This window comes from Pinus tabuliformis, chromosome 3_2 (assembly GCF_031772625.1).
Source record: "Pinus tabuliformis cultivar Carrire ecotype Pingquan chromosome 3_2, CPIR1, whole genome shotgun sequence".
Classification (NCBI taxonomy): Eukaryota; Viridiplantae; Streptophyta; class Pinopsida; order Pinales; family Pinaceae; genus Pinus; species Pinus tabuliformis.
This window is the reverse complement of record NC_142302.1, coordinates 1,285,335,023-1,285,354,927: the sequence shown is the minus strand read 5'-3', so window position 1 is coordinate 1,285,354,927 and position 19,905 is coordinate 1,285,335,023. Positions and strand designations below refer to the sequence as shown.

Sequence of the window (19,905 nt, the reverse complement as noted above, 5' to 3'; positions counted from 1 at the left end):
TAGAAAACGTATAAATTACAAATTTCTCTTAAAAAAACTATTAATAAAATAAGAATTTTCTCTCTTTATATATAAAATCCATATTAGAAAATGAATGAAATCTAATTCTCCCTTAAAAAAAGCTATTAATAGGATAAAAATTCTCCTTCTCTTTATATATAAAATTTATATTACATTTTTTTAACTAATAAAATGATATATATATATATATATATATATATATATATATATATATATATATACTTTCAATTATTTCATCTCTATATACAGTGTATGTGGAAATTGAAGTATTTTATTTATGATTGACATTGATTTTTTTTGTTATTAGTGTTTTTTAATTTGTTAACATAAGTATTATCACATCTCCCTCATATTGGGTTGTAGAGCACCTATCGACCCAATAAGAATGGATCTATGTAATATGTTAGTTGGCAAGACATGGTAATATGATAATAATGTTAGAGATCAAGATGTAATTATTGTTAAAAGAATTTGAACATAGCAAATTTTTCAACATGATAATTTTTTTAAGGGTATCATATATATATATATATATATATATATATATATATTCAAAAAAACATGTACTATTTATAATACAAAAGTGTTGGAATCTGGCCACATCCGGTACATAGTTCTTTTCCATCTTCATGCTAAATTCAAAAGTCCATAGGGTTGACAACCTATTTTTATGACAACTTTACCTATAACACTAAACATATGCTAGCTATAGTCATAGAAGAAGACTCTTAACAACAAAATAAACTTACAAAACATCACAAATTAAAAAAAAGAACACAATTATTTGCATTGTCCATTTAGAGGTCCTTTGGATGCCCAGATTTTCTTCCATCTTTATTTCTTGCAAGAGCAAAATATGTGACTTTTACTCTTTAACTAAAGCTTTGACAGATTGAGATTTTCTGGGGTCTCCCAATCCCCTTTTATTACAGGAAATTACTTTCACTTGGATTCGAGAGCGTGAGACTTACCACCTCCTCCTTTGACACTTCCATGCATCTTACTTTGAGCACATTTGAAATTTGTGGTTGATTGCCCTTCTTTTTTTTAGCTCCGCCTCTGCTTCCCTTTCCTCCTTTTTGGAGGGTATACCAATTTTTTTGAGCTTTTTTTATTCATGAATTTTTGAGTCATCGCCCCTACTAGTTTTCTTTCTTGCATTTCTTGTCATTACTTTCCCATATTTTGTCACTGGATTCTTTTGAACTACAGGTGTTTCTTCTCCCATCGGCCCCTATGTTTCCAAATTTGAGAAGCTTTTCCCGTGATTCTATGGGAGAGATTTCTCCTTATCCAATGAAATTGGTTCTTTTGTTGGCTCCAAAGCAGGGATTTACCACTCTTCTTTCTTTGGGATTTCCTCCTCTCTATCCATTATTTCCCATACCTTCTTTGGATCTCCTTGTTTAGGCACTTCTTAAGACTATAGAACTTCAAATGGGTTTGTTGAGGAGGCTTTGTTTCGGTTTTGTTTTGGAGGATTTTTATTAGAGGTTGTCTTCCTATGATTAGTAGTTCTCTCATCTATCCCTGGTTGTGATTTCTTGCAATCTTGAGCAAAATGCCCATATTTGTGACAAATACGACACTTAAAGGGAAATTTTTCATAGTCCAGGACTTGTAGATGACTCTATTCCCCTTGAGTCGGATTGATCTCAAAGGGTAGTCCTTTTTCTAAGTCTACCTCGACACATTTTTTTTGCACAGGAAAATTGACTGCCTTTTGGCTTAGCTTGATCCAGATATCTTCCCACACAATTCCCTATTTCCCTTAGGAAATCATCACTCCATCACGAGAGAGGAAGCCTTGATAGTTTAAGCCATATTGGAATAGTATTTGGAATGCCCTCATCTGAGTCAAAATCTAAGGACCATGAGTTCAAATAGATTCCCCTAGATCCAAAAGAGTAAGTGCCATTCGTGAAAATTACATCCTGATCCTCTTTATATTAAAAAGAAAGGCAAAGAATCCATTACCACAAGCTGATAGAGGCTGACCCTTCCTTTCATCATTGGCATCCAACGTTTCTCAAACCACATATCCATAGGGTGACGACCACATGCTTGTAAACTTGCCCATGATAACTCTGGTCATGAAGGAAAGAGACATTCACCAAAACCCCACTAGGAGTGCTATTGAAGGAATATTTTTGGCCTTTTTCACAAACTTCGACTGCGCCTACATTGACCTTGGATTTTTTCCACAGAGAAGCCACCAATGCTTTGAAGGTAGTTATGTCATCGGGGGGGTTGCGGGGGAGCCCCCTCTAAGGAAGCTACCATGGAAAACAAGCTAAAGATTCTAAGGGTATCAGATATTATATTGAATTATTTAAATGTTTTATGTTTTGAGTGTTTCTTAGGTATATTTGTCAATCAATTTTACTTGAAACTTGGTTAGAATTTGTTAGAATTGCAGATTTCAGTAATTGAGTCTATATAGTCCAAGTACCATAATGGTGTTAAATCTATTTCTGTATTCAAAAATGCAATTTAAATAACGGAAAATATTGTGATATCACCAAGAATTGTATTTCCAAATTCTAGTGAAAAAGTCAAAATGTAAAACATTTAGAATCCACTACTTCTTTTGGTAAACTGAACAAGGAAAAAAATCATAGTATGTCAAAGCTATCGTTACATACTTATGTTTATATGTGATTGGTCAGGGCCTAGGGAAACTAGACCAGATATACTTCCAAAAAGAGTTACTCATAAACCTACTCCTCAATATTATCAATAACCTAAAAGATAAATCAGTAAATTGCTAGACACAAGTTTTACAAGAAAAGCAAAATTCCTCATTCCACACTCACCTATTGACGTTGTGCATAGACACTAGAGCCCTTAAAAATATTTTAGTGAAGTATTAATGTCTATAAAGAAGGATGAAGAATATGTTAGATTGTTTGGTAGGCACCAAGCTCTTCCAAAAAATAGATTTAAGCAATGGATTTTCTAATGTCATTTTATTTTCATGTGGACGAGGCTAACTAGGTATATGGAAAATGCATCATTGAGTTTGTTATAATTTATTTTAATGACATTTTGATATTTAATAGAAAGATGAACCAACATTTGGAACATTTAAAGCTCATGTTTGACACACTCAATATCAAAAGAATATTCACAGATCTTGAGAAGAGTGAAATTTGTAGAGACAAGCTTATGTTCCTTCGAAATTCAATTCAATAGATGGATTTAGTATTAGGCTAAGGACATAGTTGAGTGTGCAAATTCATAAAAGAATATTCATAGATATTGAGAACAATGGAATTTGTAGAGACAAGCTTATGTTCCTTTGAAATTCAATTCAATAGATGAATTTAGTATTATGTCAAGGACATAGCTGAGTATGCAAATTCAAAAAAGATGAGGTAGAAGAGGAATTTCCAAAGATGAATGCACTTCTATATAAATTTTATTAAAAACCATAGTGATCATGTTTGTGTATTATTAATGGATTGCATTGAAATAAATACATTTACATAATTTAATGCAGTTCAAAAAAATATTTGGATTAATAGAAAAAGGCGGTCACTAAAGGACTAGTCCTCACCCTCGTGAAAATTTACTTAATCTAATGTAGTTGAAAATAGATTTGGATTATTAGAAAATGGTGGTCACTAAAGCACTAATCTTCACTCCCCTGTACTATGAGAGGCCTTTTACTATTGAGTCTAATAATTTAGTGAAAATTGTACGATGTTAAGAAAAAATACGACACTTACGATAAAGAGTGGTATGTTATCATTAGAACATCGAAATGTTGACAACATTTCCCAACATTTCTTCATGCATAGGGAATTCATTTAATTGATAGATAATTAGGCTATGGAATTCCGTAAAAGATTGTTGCATAAGAACTCTACATGGGTCTCATTTTTGTACAGTGATTATTTTATTATGTACCATACGAGTGGCAAATTGAACGTGATGATTGATGCCTCGTGTACAAAGCACCATTTTTCGAACAAAGATTATTGAATTTTAGGCCATGGGAGGAGAATGTGCAGGTTTTTTACTATAGAAACATTTCTGAAGCCCTTAGTAATATTGATGATACAAATAAAATCCCTTTTGATGGGTATGTGTCATATGATTTTTATTTCAATTATGCATTCCTAATGGATATAGAAGGGAAAATTGATCATAGAATTACACTCAATGGAAAATTGATCGTAGAATTACACTCAATCAACTTGAGAGGACAATTTGAGAGACCAGATCTATAATTTGGAAAGATGAATTTTCTTTTAGCTATAATTGAGGAAATATTTGTACATGTTACAATTTCTAATATGTCCAGTTGTTAAAGATAGGCAACAAAAAATTGGATGGCATAAGACACTATTTCTGGCCAATTAAGTGCCATGGATTGAGATTCCCATAGATTTTGTTTTGGGACTACCCTAAATACCAAGGAGGAACAATACAATGTTTGTGGTTTTGTATTGTTCTTCTAGGATGGCTCATTTCTTATCCTACAAAAGACAAGTAATGCAACCAAATTGCTTGTTTATTCATCAAAGAAATTATGCAATTGCATGGAATTATTAATTTATTCCTCAATGAAATTATACAGTTGCATGGAATTCCCAAAAATGTAAATGTTGACAAGGATACAAAAATTTTGAGTTATTTTTGTAAATCATTATGGAAGAAGTTGGACAAAAAATTATGGTATAGCTTGGCCTACCAGCCATGTGCAAACGATGGCAGGGAACTTGAGTTTCAATGATTCACTATAAAGTCTAGCTGGTGAGAGCTTAAAACAATGGGATATGAATTTTGTGTAGGATGAGTTGTCGTACACTTTAAACATTAACAACTTCATGGTTAAGTCTCTTTTCATGATTGATTATGGAAAAAAATCATAAAAGCATAGTGGATTTGTTTGAATTTCTTAATAGAGTATGAGTTAGCAAAGGCATTGAGGACTTTGTGGAGAAAATTTGAAAATTTAACAACAAATAAGAAAAATTATAAATAGTAAAAAAGGAATACTAGAGACAAGTTGATCTCCATTGAAGAGCAAATGTACTCTATATAGAGCTAGTCATGGTTCATTTGCTAAGGAAATGTATCGCCAAGGACCTATCATAAGTTGAAAAAAAAAGACCAATCATTGTAATATATTGAATAGGATGAATGAAAAAGCATATATGATAAACTTACTTGAAGACTTCGACATCAGTGTCAATTTTAAGATAATATAATGATACTAAATTTGTATCATTTTTAAGTAAGTTTGGAAGTTGATCAAGATAATATAATGATTAGAGAATGTGATAAAAATTTACCTAAGAAAAGATGAGAGAATTGAGTGAGTTATAGACACCAAGATTACAATTACAAAATCCAAGAAATATAATTTATGTTTTATAAAATGAAAGGAACTACCAAAATCAACTAGCATTTGGATCTCTATAGTTGAGTGGGTTAACTATAATATAATCACTTGCTAATGTATCTAATGGTTGTGAAGTAAGAGACTCATTTTTTTTCAAATAAGAAGATATGGATGTATTTCTATGCATTATGAATCAAATGAAAGACCTAGTAATGAAACCAATCTACAAAATTTTAGGGGTGCTTGCCATGCTTATACTTTGAATTAATTTTATAGTTATTTTCAAAAGTAATGGATCATTTTCTCAATGAGAAAATGAGGGGATAGTTGGGAATATTATTGATTTCACTTAGGAAACCCATCCTTGTTACACCCCATCTGTGAAATTGAGACCATATTCCTCTTGTATGGAAAATGTTATTTTCTAAGGCCTATATCATGAACAAGGGTCCAAGGCATTGCCAATGAGATTGAAAAGAAATGCTTGGGAGTTTAATCCATGAAGTTCACCCACTAACCATGGTGACCTAGGCTAAGAAATCAATCCTTACTACTCCCAATCCTTAAAATTAGACTCATATCCCTCTATTAGGGAAAAAATTTCTCTATAAGGCTAGTATCATGGTATTTGGCCTTCCGAGTGGACTTTGAGCCTAATAAGGACTATGGGATAAATCCATGGTTTTCAATTTGAAACTATGTCTTGGGTGATGATACCCATCCCTATAATCAAGTCTATATTCCTATCATTGGGAAAAAGTTCCTTATGCAAAGTTTGTAACATGGTCTAAGGTTCTCTTCCTAATTTATTAATTTGACAAAGATTAATTACAGGGTAAATTCAAAAATTTGTACTCCAAAGCATGGCTTGGGCTAGGAGACTCATCCTTATTGTACCGAATCATTAAAAGTGGGCCAATATTCCTCTCAGAAGAACACATTCTTATTACAAACCTTATATCATTGTCCAAGGTTATCTATATGATCTATAAATCCTATATATATATATATATATATAATTATAATATTAATATCTTCACATTATGATTTTCAAGATTCCAAATTAAAGTAAGATTTTAGTTTTTTATAAGACTTACACATTTTATCTAATAATTATATGTTTCCTTTCATCCTTTTAGATATGACAATACATGTTTACTTTAATTTTAGGTTCTACATGATCTTGATGGGTATATCGTAAAACCTAGACTTTTTATTTTATTTTTATCTATAATTTTGAAACATACTAAAATATTTATCTTTCGTAAATTTATTTTTTAAAATTTATTATTTATTTAGGAAAGCATCACATAATTATCTAGAAATTTTTTTATAATATATAAAATATTTTTCTAATATATCATAATTTTAAAATAAGGAGTGGCAAGAGGGGGAGGGGTGTTTTATGACCCCAAGGAAGTTAAAGTTCTAGAGTGTTCATGGGGATTAGGTCATCTGATGAATAATCAAGTAGAAGATTATGAACTCTATCAAGGTCTTCTTCTATCTAGGGAAAATCATGCCAATTCACTTACCATTTGAGAGATTCTATCCTATTCTTCAACATATGGTCAATGGCTCCTCCCCAAAGGATAAATATATAGAAAACCTTATAAGAAGAAATGAAAAGTTGTAGAAGGAATCCCCTTCTTAGGATTCTTTCATGCCCTAAGAGACCTCAATAAAGAAGTGGATCTATGTGCCAATGAGGGTATCAATTGTGAATGGGGGATTTAAAAATAACTGGCCATATTAGGCTCTCTCTAATACTTTAGAAGATATATTTAAATCTATTAGTATTATTTATTATTTTTAAATTTATTCAAAAATTATATGGGTGGCCCTTGGCACAAAGTGGTAACTACAATGAAGTTATCACATGTAAAAAAACCCAACATTCATATCAATATCCTTTCACAAGATGAGGAGTATAGGAAGGTTCTCCTTTCTAGGCAAATAAGTACATATTTCTTCAATTCCCAAATCATGCTCTGGTGGGCTAATATTAATATGCATTATTTGACATTCATGGATAATAATGGTGAATGGCTTGTTAGTGAGTGTGGTACTCTTGTGAAGGGATGGTTTAGGTATATACCTCTACCACTAATCTTTGTTCATGATTACCAAGACAAAATCATAATGTAAGTAGAGAGGAGCAGTGAACACTCAAAGAATTGACAAGTTTCATCTGAAAGCAATGATTTTAGAGGGAGGGGTGGCATTTTCCTTACAACTCGAGGAAAGGATTTAGTGGTAGCCAATAGGAGTAATGCAATTCTCCTCTACGTCAAATCCTGATTCAATTGAAGCATGGAGAGCATTAATTCCAGGTTGGTGATCAATTCTTAATTAGGTTTGAATATTGAAAAGTTTGGTGTGAAAATTTGGTGAATTTTATTCAGATAACATATAGAGGACCTTTGTGTAGAAACTCGAGTGTTTTTAGTAATTTACATTTGCTACAGTCTATATATGGGAATGTTTTTTTTGTCATTGTGGTGAATTCTGGCTGGAAGTGGTATAGGAAAATTAGTGTGTCTTTTGTTGGATGATAGGTGTTTTAAACAGTTTGAAAATTGGTTAATTCTGTTAGTTTCCATGGAGAATTGTGGTTGGAATTTACACTTTGCTAACATTGTCTTTTGGCATGTCCTTGTCTTTAGTCTGTTCCAGTGTTCTAAACAAATAATGGACCTTGTGATCAGCTAAATATCAGTAAGGGATTTGAAATAAAAAAATAAAGGGATATTTCTTGGATTCAATTGCCTTTTGTAAGTTTGTTAAACACAATAGAGGGCCTAGGTTATAGTACAAGCCCTCTTGACATTCATAGAGTTGTTGGTTTCAATAGTGAAAGCATATGTGGATTGTAATCATAAGGAAACCATTGCTCAGCTTGCAGAGAGCCTTGACTCACTACAATTAGGTGTCTTTAAGTAAAAATTGAAGCACAATGAGCATATAACATCTACTTCTTATGTTATGGATAATATTCAAGAGGTGAAATAAAAATGAGAGAATAATGAAGACAAAGTGAACACACTTTGGTAGCTCAAAGCTTTGGTAAATAGCCTAACCCTCAAGAGTCTAACCCTCAACATGAATGATAGAGTTAGTTCAAAGCAATCCAACCACATTCAATTATCCTGATTTAAATGTACTTCCTCAAGACTTGGGCAAGTTCATTGTTATGTGAGATTATATTATAAATCAATAGCTAAATGCACTGTAAATTTTGATTTTTAGTAGGGAAATTTGTAAAGTGTTAACCTACAATACCCCTTTTTTTATGTTCATAACCATGTCCCTCAAAATAAGATACTAATGCTCTTAGGTATAAGGGAACAAACATAAATTTTGTTTGTTGATACTATTATGTAATACTTTAAGTATTTGTTGTGACCAAGAAATAAACTTAATATAAATATAAAAAATTTCAATTTGATTAAAAAAATCATAATTTTAAAATATAATTTAATGTATATTTATTTTTAATTTTTTATAAAAATTTACTTTGAAATATATTTATAATTTTTTATTTATAAATAACAAACAAATTATTAAAATGAATATTATTTTAGATGTATGTAAAAATATTATTAAAATGATTTAAACTTGGTAATTTTTTGCTTCAATTTAAAAACAAATATTTTAATAATCAATCATTCAAAAAACAAAGAAATGAAGAAATACCTAAGTAAAACAAAGAGATGAAGAAAGCCTTTGGTGTCATCCCAAATAATTAATAGCTACTTATAATACAGATAAATTGGAAAAACATTTACATACATTTACCCTTCCATAATTAAATCGGTAAAAGATTTGCATCATCCGATTCCGTAAGTAACAACTATTACCTATTTGCCTGGTAAGTAGAAGCACTATAACCAAGGTTCAAATCCCACGGTGGATAGCTCTTTCTCTCTCAATAAGCCACCGGAGATACTCAAAATCAGAAACCTGGCAAGGAATCGTGAGGACGCCCTTGTTGCAGAAGCCATAGACGGGCTCGGCTTCTTCCAGCAAATGGAGAAAGAGCGGATGGTTGAAATACAAGATGGGGATCACAAACCGCGTCTGCTCTTCTTGCTCGTCCCCCACATACACGGCCACGGAACCCTTGGGAACGTCCTTGGGAGGATTTTGAGTTTTCTTATCTTGCGCTCCCTTCACAAAGCTAAATTTCCTGCAAGATAAATGGCGGCCGATATGCCGTTTAGTTCGAGCCAGAAGATTCAAGCAATTGCCAGAGGTTTTAATTCGACCTGGACGCAGACATTGAACCTCTTTAAAGCGTGTGGTTGCTGGAAGGGAAGTCGCCCGGCTGAAAGAATGGCCGTCAAAAAGGTCGGCCGGCTGAGGTTGATCATTTGGAGTATAATGCGATCCCAAACGCTTTGAATGCAGAAATTTTGTCCAGAGCTTAACTAACTTGCATCGCAGTTTCAAACCCTTGGCATTTTCATCCATGTCCATGGCTGGTATGACTTTGTCTGATCCTGGAAAAATAAGGTAAAATTTAAAGAAATCTTTACAGTAGGGTTAAAGAAAGTGCAGGAACATGACTTAGTCGAAGAAAGCAGAAAAGAGCCAGTCATTAGCAACTGATAAAGTTAGGCCGAAGTTGGAAATAGACAGAGGTACGTTATACATATTCGATTCCGCTACTTTAGATCTAAAATTCACATGCGCAAGACTGGATCTCGCAACGAGCCACGCGTCTATAGCATGGAAAATGGAGTAATTTGCAGGGGATGGGAAAGAGTGTGGGAAAATCTAGGAAAGAGACCATTATTTATACAACTCCGGTGGTAGACTGTGCCGCCATGCTGTTGGCGAACTTGTTGCTAGGAAGGAGTGGCCGTTGAAATTGAAGAATATATGAAATAAGTCTATTGATTGCAGGCGAGACATGGGACCCCGCTATTTGGAGTCTTTGAAATGAAAGTCTTACCGATGCACGTTCGACACAGATGATCCATTGACCAACTCTGAATAATACCGAATGTTTTTTAATCCTCTACCCTTCTTCCATGCAGTTGCTTCTTCGAGTGAATCCTTAGTAGATCACTCCTTTGAATAATACGAATGTTTCTTAATCATATAGCCTTCTTCCATGCAGTTGCTTCTTCTAGTGAATTCTTAGTAGATCACTCCTTTGGCTATTTCACTCTCAGTAGATCACTCTGCTTATTCTTAGGTAGAGATATTATCTTGTATGATAGTTTTCAGGAAGAGGAAGAGAAGTGTGTAATGGATTTATAACGTTTTTTTTAATTATAAATTTATTATATAGCTGAAAATTTTAATAAAATTAGTGTAATTATATAAATTAAATAGTTGATTTATTTTAGTATATTTTTGATTTATCTAATAATAAAATATAATTTTGTAATAAAAGTAAGAATTAGAAATCATCCTCATTTATGAAATGCAAGTAAGAATGAGTGAATGCAATTACAATTTCAAATAGAGTGGGATTTGAATTCCAACTATAAAATTTAAAGAAGATAGAACTCTTAATTGTCCAAATTGTTTCTTTAATATATATATATATATATATATATATATATATATATATATATATATATATATTGTGCAATTATGTATCACAAGTTGTCATTCTTCTTTTGCAGATTTTTGTTCAAAATCTAGATGGGAGGGATCCTCATTAGGCAACTTTTTCAAGTTCTAGTGATAGAATAAACATATCATACATTTTAAAACTCTATCGTGCTCGCTGATCTCTGGTATTTGGCATGCTCAAAACCTGAGTATCTTTCAAGACAAGGTTCTTTCACCCGAAATGTGTGCGGCCGAGATTGCAGGCTTGGAATAGGAATACAAGTCAGGTCCTTGTAGTCCCAAGCTCAGTGTGGCGATTATTCTTGAATTAGGTTATGGAGTACCATGGGGATTTTTTAATGAGCCAACCAATGACACCCTCCTCGCTATGGCATTGGGATTGTGTTGTACCTTAGTCAGTCCCATTTCATCTACAATTGTCACTCTCTAGATAGAGGGTCAGACAACAAAGCTAAATTTGTGACATTATGGTTCCTACTAGAGTTTTCTCACAAGAAGGGCCTTACTAGATTACAAGTGATGGGAGACTCCAAGTTAGTCACAAATTGGGCAAAGAAGAAAGTTGAGGTAAACATTCTAGGCTTGGAAACTCTCTTTTCCGACATCAAGGATGTGATGGAATCCTTTGAACATATCACCTTTTTCCATATTCTTTGGGAACTCAACATGAAGTAGATAGTTTGTCCAAAGAAACTCTCACCATGCCCACTAGCTAAGTGGAATAGTATGAATTTACTAATGGAAAGGAAATCGAGATTAGAGAGACCAATGACTCTTTCTAGTTTTTTTCAAGACTTTTACAAATTTTGTGTACATGAACACTACATTTTTATTTTCACAAGATGCATATTTTTTTTGACATACATACAATAAGAATGATGTTTTGTTGATGTAATATATATATATATATATATATATATATATATATATATATATATATATATATATAAGTCAAGCACTTTGGGGCCAATGATGGTATGGAATACACCAGTTATTGCTCACAGTGATATGTATATATTTTGACATATCACTATATACGATTATAGAAATCAAGAAGTGGAAGTGGGTAGGGAGTGTTCAAAAAACCTTGGTTTCACTTATCATTTTCGAGATTGTGACCCAAAAGGTGAGTTTCAATTATTGAATAGTTCAAATGACAAGCCACTAGATGAGAAAAAACCTAGAACAAATGCTTAGAAACATAGAGAGCTTTAATGTTCGATCCAATTCTTCATATAATTTTTCTAAATGGAAGCTCGGAAGGGAAACACTATGCAAAATTTTATTCAAGAAACAAACAACCACGTCTAAGCATAGTCCCAAAGACATTGCTAAATCTAACAAAGATGATGCAATTGTTGTGCATGCTAAGGGTAGTTTGTAGAGTGTCCATAATAGTTCGTGTAATGGTAGAAGGGATGAAGATCTAAGGATGTCGAAAAGAGATAAATTGTAAATACGTATGTGGAGAGGAAGAACTTGGTTTTGAATAGAAATAATAAATTAGTGAATGATGTTGTTGAAAAGGGAAAATAAATTGGAGAGGTAAATAATGAAAAAGATGATATTGGCATGGACAAGTTTCCCTCATGGTTTGCTTCTAAAATAAGAGAAAATTACCAACCATGTCTTGTTAACTAATTTACCAACATTTGATTATGTATTATTACTTTTCACATTATTATCATTATCTCTTATAAAATAAGAAAATGACATATGTCTAAAGTAAAATGTTTTAAAGGAGAAAAACATTGGAATTGATGTTAGAAAATTTAAGGCAATTGGGGTTATAAGAGTATTCAAAGCTACACGAGGCTTGCTAGAACATATTGTGGAACAATAAGATATAGATATGAAGATATTTAAAATAAGAGTTATTGAGATGAAGGGTATTCTAAACTCACTAGAATTATTTGTTGAACATATCCATTTAAGTCACCAAAAAATGACCAAGATAAAATTTTTGTAAATCATCAAAGGCTAAGACTAGAAAAGAGTTAAGTTTAGAAGTAGTAAAAAAGTCGCTAGGAATTTGGAGGATAAGGCTAAGTTATTCAGTGATATCTATTGTTACAATTTAACCCTCAAAATGGCCCAAAAAATGATTATGTTGAAACAAACATTACCTAATTAATTAGAGGAATATTGTAACCTTCATAAAAATTATGTTAAGATCTTTATAAAAAAAAAGGACTATGGGCCCTTTAGAGGAGGCAAAGAAATCTTTTACATCGTATCTAATGTTGAGTGAGAGTAGAAGGTGTTGGAATTATGAGAGAAGAAATCCTAAGGAATTAACACAAATTGTGACAACATTAACCATAAAATATCTATGATATTTTTGAAAGTATATGGAGTAACACATAATTTAAATAGGCCACCACTAATTGGAGAGGGAAATCTATTGAGCAAGGAATGGTTTTAATCCAATATAATAGATATGAAAAACAATATGGTAGTCTTAAGACATCCATCAAAGGTTATTCAAGAAATGGCTCACTAAATTTGTCATAGAAAACATATAATAACTCCACTATGGTAGAGCATTCAATCATATTACATTAAATTGAAGAATTCTAAATTGAGGTAAGAGTTGAAAGAGAGAAAGATGTGGTTCTACAAAAGGAATATATAAAAAATTGGCTTGATCAACTCATAATTAGTTAGCAATAGAGTTGGATAAAGAATAATACATGAATGGATAGTTAGAGTTACCGATATAATTTGTCAACAAACTCTCAAGATAATAAAGTTTATTCCAATGATTAAATAACATTTTTTTCTCCAATTTTGTGAGTAGAAGTAAATTATTCATTTTATAATTCCACCACTTCATCTAATTTGGCCTCTACATTCAATGTGATGCAGGAGCATCCAGCTAAGGCACCATGACCGGGTGTCAGTCTCTGCCAGGTTGAAAAGTTGAGTTAACATTTTGTTTGTCTTTTATGTTAGTTTGTCAGAATAGGAGGTAGGATTTTTGTTTCTAACTTAATCTCTGAATTAGTCAAAGGTAGTTTGATCGGTTAGGGTTATTTACTTGTCTATCTTTAATAAACCATGGATTAATAATTGTCCTGTTATTCTAAAAGGGAAAAAAAAAAATGTGTCCAAAAGGAAAATCTTGTCATAAAGACAGAACCAAATGCTTAATAGCCATGTAACTGTAAAGTCTACAACTGAAAAGTAACTGTACAGTTTCATTAACTGTGAACAAGAAACATATAAATGTAACAGTGAAAGTCATGTACGGGGTTCAACACTTCTTGCACTCTAATAATAACAATAACAGAGAAAACAATTCAATCCATCTGTGTGTCCTACTGTATTTCTATTGTGCTTTCTAATTAACGAACATCTGAACAGACAACATACTGTGCACAGACTATTGTATTTAATTCTCTTTGTTTTTCCTGAGAAAAAAAACCAGTCCTAACAGTGAGACGGAAGAGCAGATGCCAGAACGAGGGCTTACATTTCCATTGAAGCAAACAACGCTGACAGAATAGGAGCAGCACAAATAAACTCCAGTATGGGTCAAGCATCCACAGGCCAGACGAAATTTTCTATTTTTAAAATTAATTGTCAAACAAATTACCAGAGCAACCACAACATTCTCACTTGTTCGTGGAAACATCACAAGCATAGCTGTAAAACAACAATAACACTTCCAGGCGTAGAATCCAGATTAAAAAGAAAACGATGGCCTAAGTGCATAAATGACATTCAGGTAAACCAAACCCAACTTTCTTTCCTGAAGTTCTTTTCTTCAAATTACAAAAACAAGTGTATAAAAATACATAGTAGCACTGCAAGATAAAACACGGACAAGCGCAAAGCCAGTGGACGACAAACCCTAGGTGAGGGGTTTGAAAATTGTGTTTATACATAGTGAATTACAGTAAAAAATCACCAGATAGTGGAAGCCCAGGACAACAAGACGACCAGGACACTACTTACAGTCGAGAACCATTTGACAAGCATCGAGGGGTGACAAACCCTCACAACCAGAGGCCTATTCTAAAAACAGAACGAGGACTGAAGGAAATTCATGTTGACAGAGCCTATCAGACAAAGACCGAAGCATTCATTGCCAAGACCTCCAACCGCAAACCCCCAACACCTGCAGAGAAGCCGACATACAGGTGTTAGAGTCACATTATCGAGGAAACGAAATTACAGTGCATGAAAAGTAAATAACAGAAGTCACATTTAACTTACCTGAGGGATTGCAGTGAGAACCAAGGACAAGCTTTCCACCCACGGGTTCGACCAACTGCGGAGACGAAGGAGCAAACCGGTTAGGAGCTGAGGAAAGAAAATAGCAACTTGAATCAAGGAGAGAGGGGTTACCTGCATTGAAGCCGAGGACGGAAGGGTGCCATCATTTCGAGCCTGAACGCAAGCCAACCACTGAGTTGCAAACAAGAACAAGAAATACCAAACTACAACTCAGAACACGACAACCTGTTGAGCCAACAGTGAAAAAAAAATACAGAGAACCACTTACCCAGGCGACGGCGGGAACATTCACAACTGCCCAACGAACCAGGCCAGAGACTACCCACATAGACATAAAGGAACCAGTACAGAAGTTACCAAGAGGCGCACCCAGAACTTGCAGCAAAGCTGCATACCCAACTCGCAGAGCATAGCAGAACAAACCCTCGGCAAGCACAATGAAAATGACCAAGTGAATGATGGAGGAGGAGTTTTGGCATAGCAAGGAGTAGGAAATGCAACCCGAGGCGAGTACACAGTCTTAATTGTGAAATTGATTGCCACCTAACCCTTTTCCAAAATATCTGATGGTTTGATCCTCACACATGTCATCACAATTGTAATGTTTATGCAATCATATAATCAACCAAACAATCATTTAATCACCTAAAGTCCGAACAGTGTTGGGCTGGTCCCATCACAATGTCAATGTTGGTTCATTAGGTTTACATTGAATTCAATCTTTCTCTTCTATTAGGAATTTCTATATTTATTTATTTTATAGGAGCCCTATATTTTTCTTTTCTTTTTGTTAGCTAAACCAAAAGGGATTTGAACCAGAGATCTATCACAAGGAGTGCCTTAATAATGCACCCATTCATTGTCAACCCAAATCCCTATAAGAAATATGATGCCTTTCTTAAACTTCAAAAGTTAATACATATATTTTTAAAACCATTTATATATGTTTTTAGGGATTTAATGAATTGCTCATTCAATGTCGACACTCCTCTCAAACTCTTGAACAACTACATTTTGGGACTTGAGCATATTTTGAGATCCTCTAAAATTCACAAGATAATGCATTATTTTATGATTACGTCATCAAAGAATTTCTAACATTCTTTCTATGTATTCTTTTTTAGCTAAACAAAAAAATTCCTATAAAATTTGAATGATTTTATTATCAAAATTATTTTATGTTAACATTCTTCTAATCATATCAATAAGCGTCCCTTTAATCTTGCATCAATATTTAGAGGTCACAATAAAGTTTGAAACGATATCGCTAAAATTTTGAATCATTTGCTATATGGTCCTATTCTTCAATAAATAGTATTTATCTATTCAAATGGAAAATAAAATTACATGATATTTGATTCAAGTATAGTGCTAGAATATTTTAAAACTTTTGTTAAATCAACAATGAAGTCTAGACAAAAATGTTGAATACATGTTCTTTAAAAGACTCTAATATTCAAGTTCTTATATGTTTTTCCTCCTTATTCATGACATAACTTATTTATTGGAAAATGCATCTAAATCACATATTCTTTAATAATGGAGAAAAAGAACATCTTTAAAGAACAAGAATATCCTTTGGCCCTAAATAGAAGCATACACTAAAAAATTGATGAAGCTCGCCTTATAATCAAGAAGGGGGCACTAACACCTTCCTATCGCCATGAACATCCTTTTAGTGAGAGATCTCACTCCGTTACTATTACAGTGTGTTGGTTGCCCTCTTTGTGTTTGCAATAGAAATTGTCAATATCACCTTCCTTGAGTTAAATGTTATGGATGTTAAAATTTGAAGAAGAAAAATCTTAAGTTAGGTAGCTAGGTTTTAGGTTCATAGTTTACCTTATTTTGTAAAATTTGAAGAAGAACAATCTTGAGTAAGGTGGTTAGGTTTTAAGTTCATAGTTTACCTTATTTTGTATTAAAATCACATGGATGCTTGCAAACTAATTTGATTTTAATATATTGCATAATTTGAAAAGTAAAATCTAACAAAATAAGAGATTTCAAGTGTTTTATGTATATTAATCAATATATACACAAATCAATATATAACCAGTTTAAGTAACACAAATCAAAATTTCACCTCAAATTTTTCCTCCAGATTTTGGTATCATAAAGTCCAAAAAGTCGCACTAAAGAAAACTCCTTTTTAGTTTTTAGACTTTCTATTTATTTTATTATTCAAGGAATTTTTGTTATTTTTGATTATTTTTAATTCTGATCTTTAGCCCCCATTTTAAGTTTTACATTGATTTAATTATTCATTTTATTCATATCTTAATCTAAATATTTGACTCAACAACTAACCATAACTTAAGAATTAACTTAATTTTAATATAATTTAATCTAAATATTTGATGCAATATTTTAAAATATTATTTTATATTTTATTCTAATTAATTCAATTTATTCTTATTTATTTATATTTTAATCATTTTTTTTAACTTAGTCTAGATTTAAATATTTGACTTATTCAATTTTTATTACTTAGTCAATATTAACATTCTAAAGTTTTTTTTTCAAAACTAGTTGTTTATTATAGCCATAAAAAATATTAATGATTTTTACATCGATCTCTCTATTTAATCTGGTGCCATTATCTGATTCTCCATCTTGTCTTGACGATGAATCACACTGGATAGTTCAAAACTCATCAATAAATTGTCTTTAATGCTCTGAAAAGATTTCTGAAACATAAGATATAGATCACAAAAGCCTAAATTCAAATTTCTTCATTATTTTACTTATTTTTAATATCAAATCCCACCAAATTTTTGTAACATGGAAAGGAAATCCAATGATTGAATGGCCTAGTTATACTTACAATGTAATATAAGTTCCTTTGAAATGCATATTGAAAGGCTTTGAACTCTCTTCGTTATGTGACATGGTTGAACTTAGAAGCGATTTAGTGAAACAAGGGATGATTGCCGTTTTATTATTTAATATGTACATTATCTAAACAATATATAAGTTAGGGTTATCAAAGAAGAAAATTGACATGATTGGATTTTCATTATGATTTAATCATTACAATTAATGTTATTAAATATTATTTTTAATTTTTCAGAAATAAATTGGTAATTTTATTAAGGAGTAATAAAATTACATAACTAGGTGTAACAAAGGTGCACAGGTATGGATTGATAAGGTCTTTTTATAGCAAAGTAGTAAAAAAATAGATGTTCTTTATAAGAATGGATACAAAAACTAAGACACTGCCAACTAGGTTGATAGTAAAAAAGAAAACATATCAAAAATTGTCTGAAAATGATGTATTGGCTGTCCAAAAAGCCTATTTACGGTCATAGTGCTATAATATTCATAAAACTTTTAGTTCAGAGATTGGAAGAGATTTTTCCATGGGGAGAGAAGATGCTTAGTATGGTGGTCCTCTTTTGTTTCTTTTAGTTTCCAGCTTTCTTTGTCCACGCCCAGGTCCAACTCGAAGGGGCCATATGTGGTTTGATTTTGATTCCTGTAAACATGATAAAAGGAGATAAAAGTGAAAGAAGAAGCTGAAAGATAAACTTCTTGAAAAACATGGAATAGATGATGGTGCCTCAATCAACAAATTACCATCATCCAATTGATAACAAGAAGAGACTCACCATAAATATGAATCTAAGAGATATTTTTCTCATGTACCAAAGTGAGAAGTAGAAAGAGGCTAAGAAGTTCAACATAGTTGTTTGTAGCTTCACCAATTTTAGTAGAAAAAGTGAGGAAATTATCTTCTTAAAAAAGAGAATACCCCTTGCACCATCCCTTTTTAGTAGATCCTTAAGATGCACCATAAAAAGAAGGATTAGGACAAGTTTGCTTTGATTAGGACAAGTTGATGATCGAAATAGGGAAAGAGGAATCTGGTGGCTGAGAGGAAAGAATAGAAAGATTGTTGACAACAAGTATGAGAGAAGAGGGGGGATCGTTTTCAAATATTTCATGGTATTGTTCCAACCTTATGCCCCAAGTGATGATGTACAAGACCGCTTTGTGAGAATTGTGACTAAAATAGCATCTAGACCAATTTCTGAGTGCATCCTCCATGGAGAAGCCAACCCAATTTACATGACACCATGATAGCTTCTTTACCTCATACCAAAATTCTTAGGAGAAGGTGCAAGAGATGAACAGATGAAAAATTGTTTGGTATTCTATGCCGTAGAGGTAACGTTCGTTGGGCCCATGGAAGCTTCACTTTTGGAGATTATCCCACTTGAGAGCTTTATTTTTTAGAAGAAGCCACATGAAGAGTTTAATCATTGGGGAAGAATTTTTCTTTCCAAATATTTGAGCCCCACCATGGAGAAGGATCTACCAACTGTTGGGAAGAGAGGAAAATGTAGCCTTCCTTAGGAGTATAATCACCAAAATTTGTTGCTCCCTAAACAAGGGAGTCCTTTTCACATAAGAGACAGATAGAAGATGCATTGATGTTTTTTATGTATTGGTTCCAAAGGATGTTGTGTTCTTTTGAAAGGTTTAAATCTCTGCCATATTTCCAAATGGTGGGTCTAAGAGGGACCATGTTCCTAGCAACTTGATTTAGATAGAAAATGTTTTGATCATTTAGGACTTGAATAAGATTGTCAGGGACTAGATGATTTAATTGAAATCCAATCTAGGGATATTTTCCTACTAAAATGAGTGATCCATCCCAAATTTTCCAATATATTCCCTTGGCAATAGTTTTG

General features: G+C 32.5%; 1 protein-coding gene across 1 annotated transcript; it reads right to left on the bottom strand.

Moving 5' to 3' along the window:
* Positions 1 to 9,271: 9,271 nt before the first annotated feature.
* On the bottom strand, positions 9,272 to 10,094 carry LOC149185434 (uncharacterized). The gene has a single exon (XM_089415664.1). It carries the CDS (start codon positions 9,851 to 9,853, stop codon positions 9,272 to 9,274), a length of 582 nt encoding a protein of 193 aa, XP_089271790.1. The 5' UTR covers positions 9,854 to 10,094.
* Positions 10,095 to 19,905: the final 9,811 nt, after the last annotated feature.

What these genes read in the sequence shown, in the direction of transcription:
- LOC149185434 (XM_089415664.1), bottom strand. Translation starts at nt 9,853, where the DNA reads ATGGACATGGATGAAAATGCCAAGGGTTTGAAACTGCGATGCAAGTTA.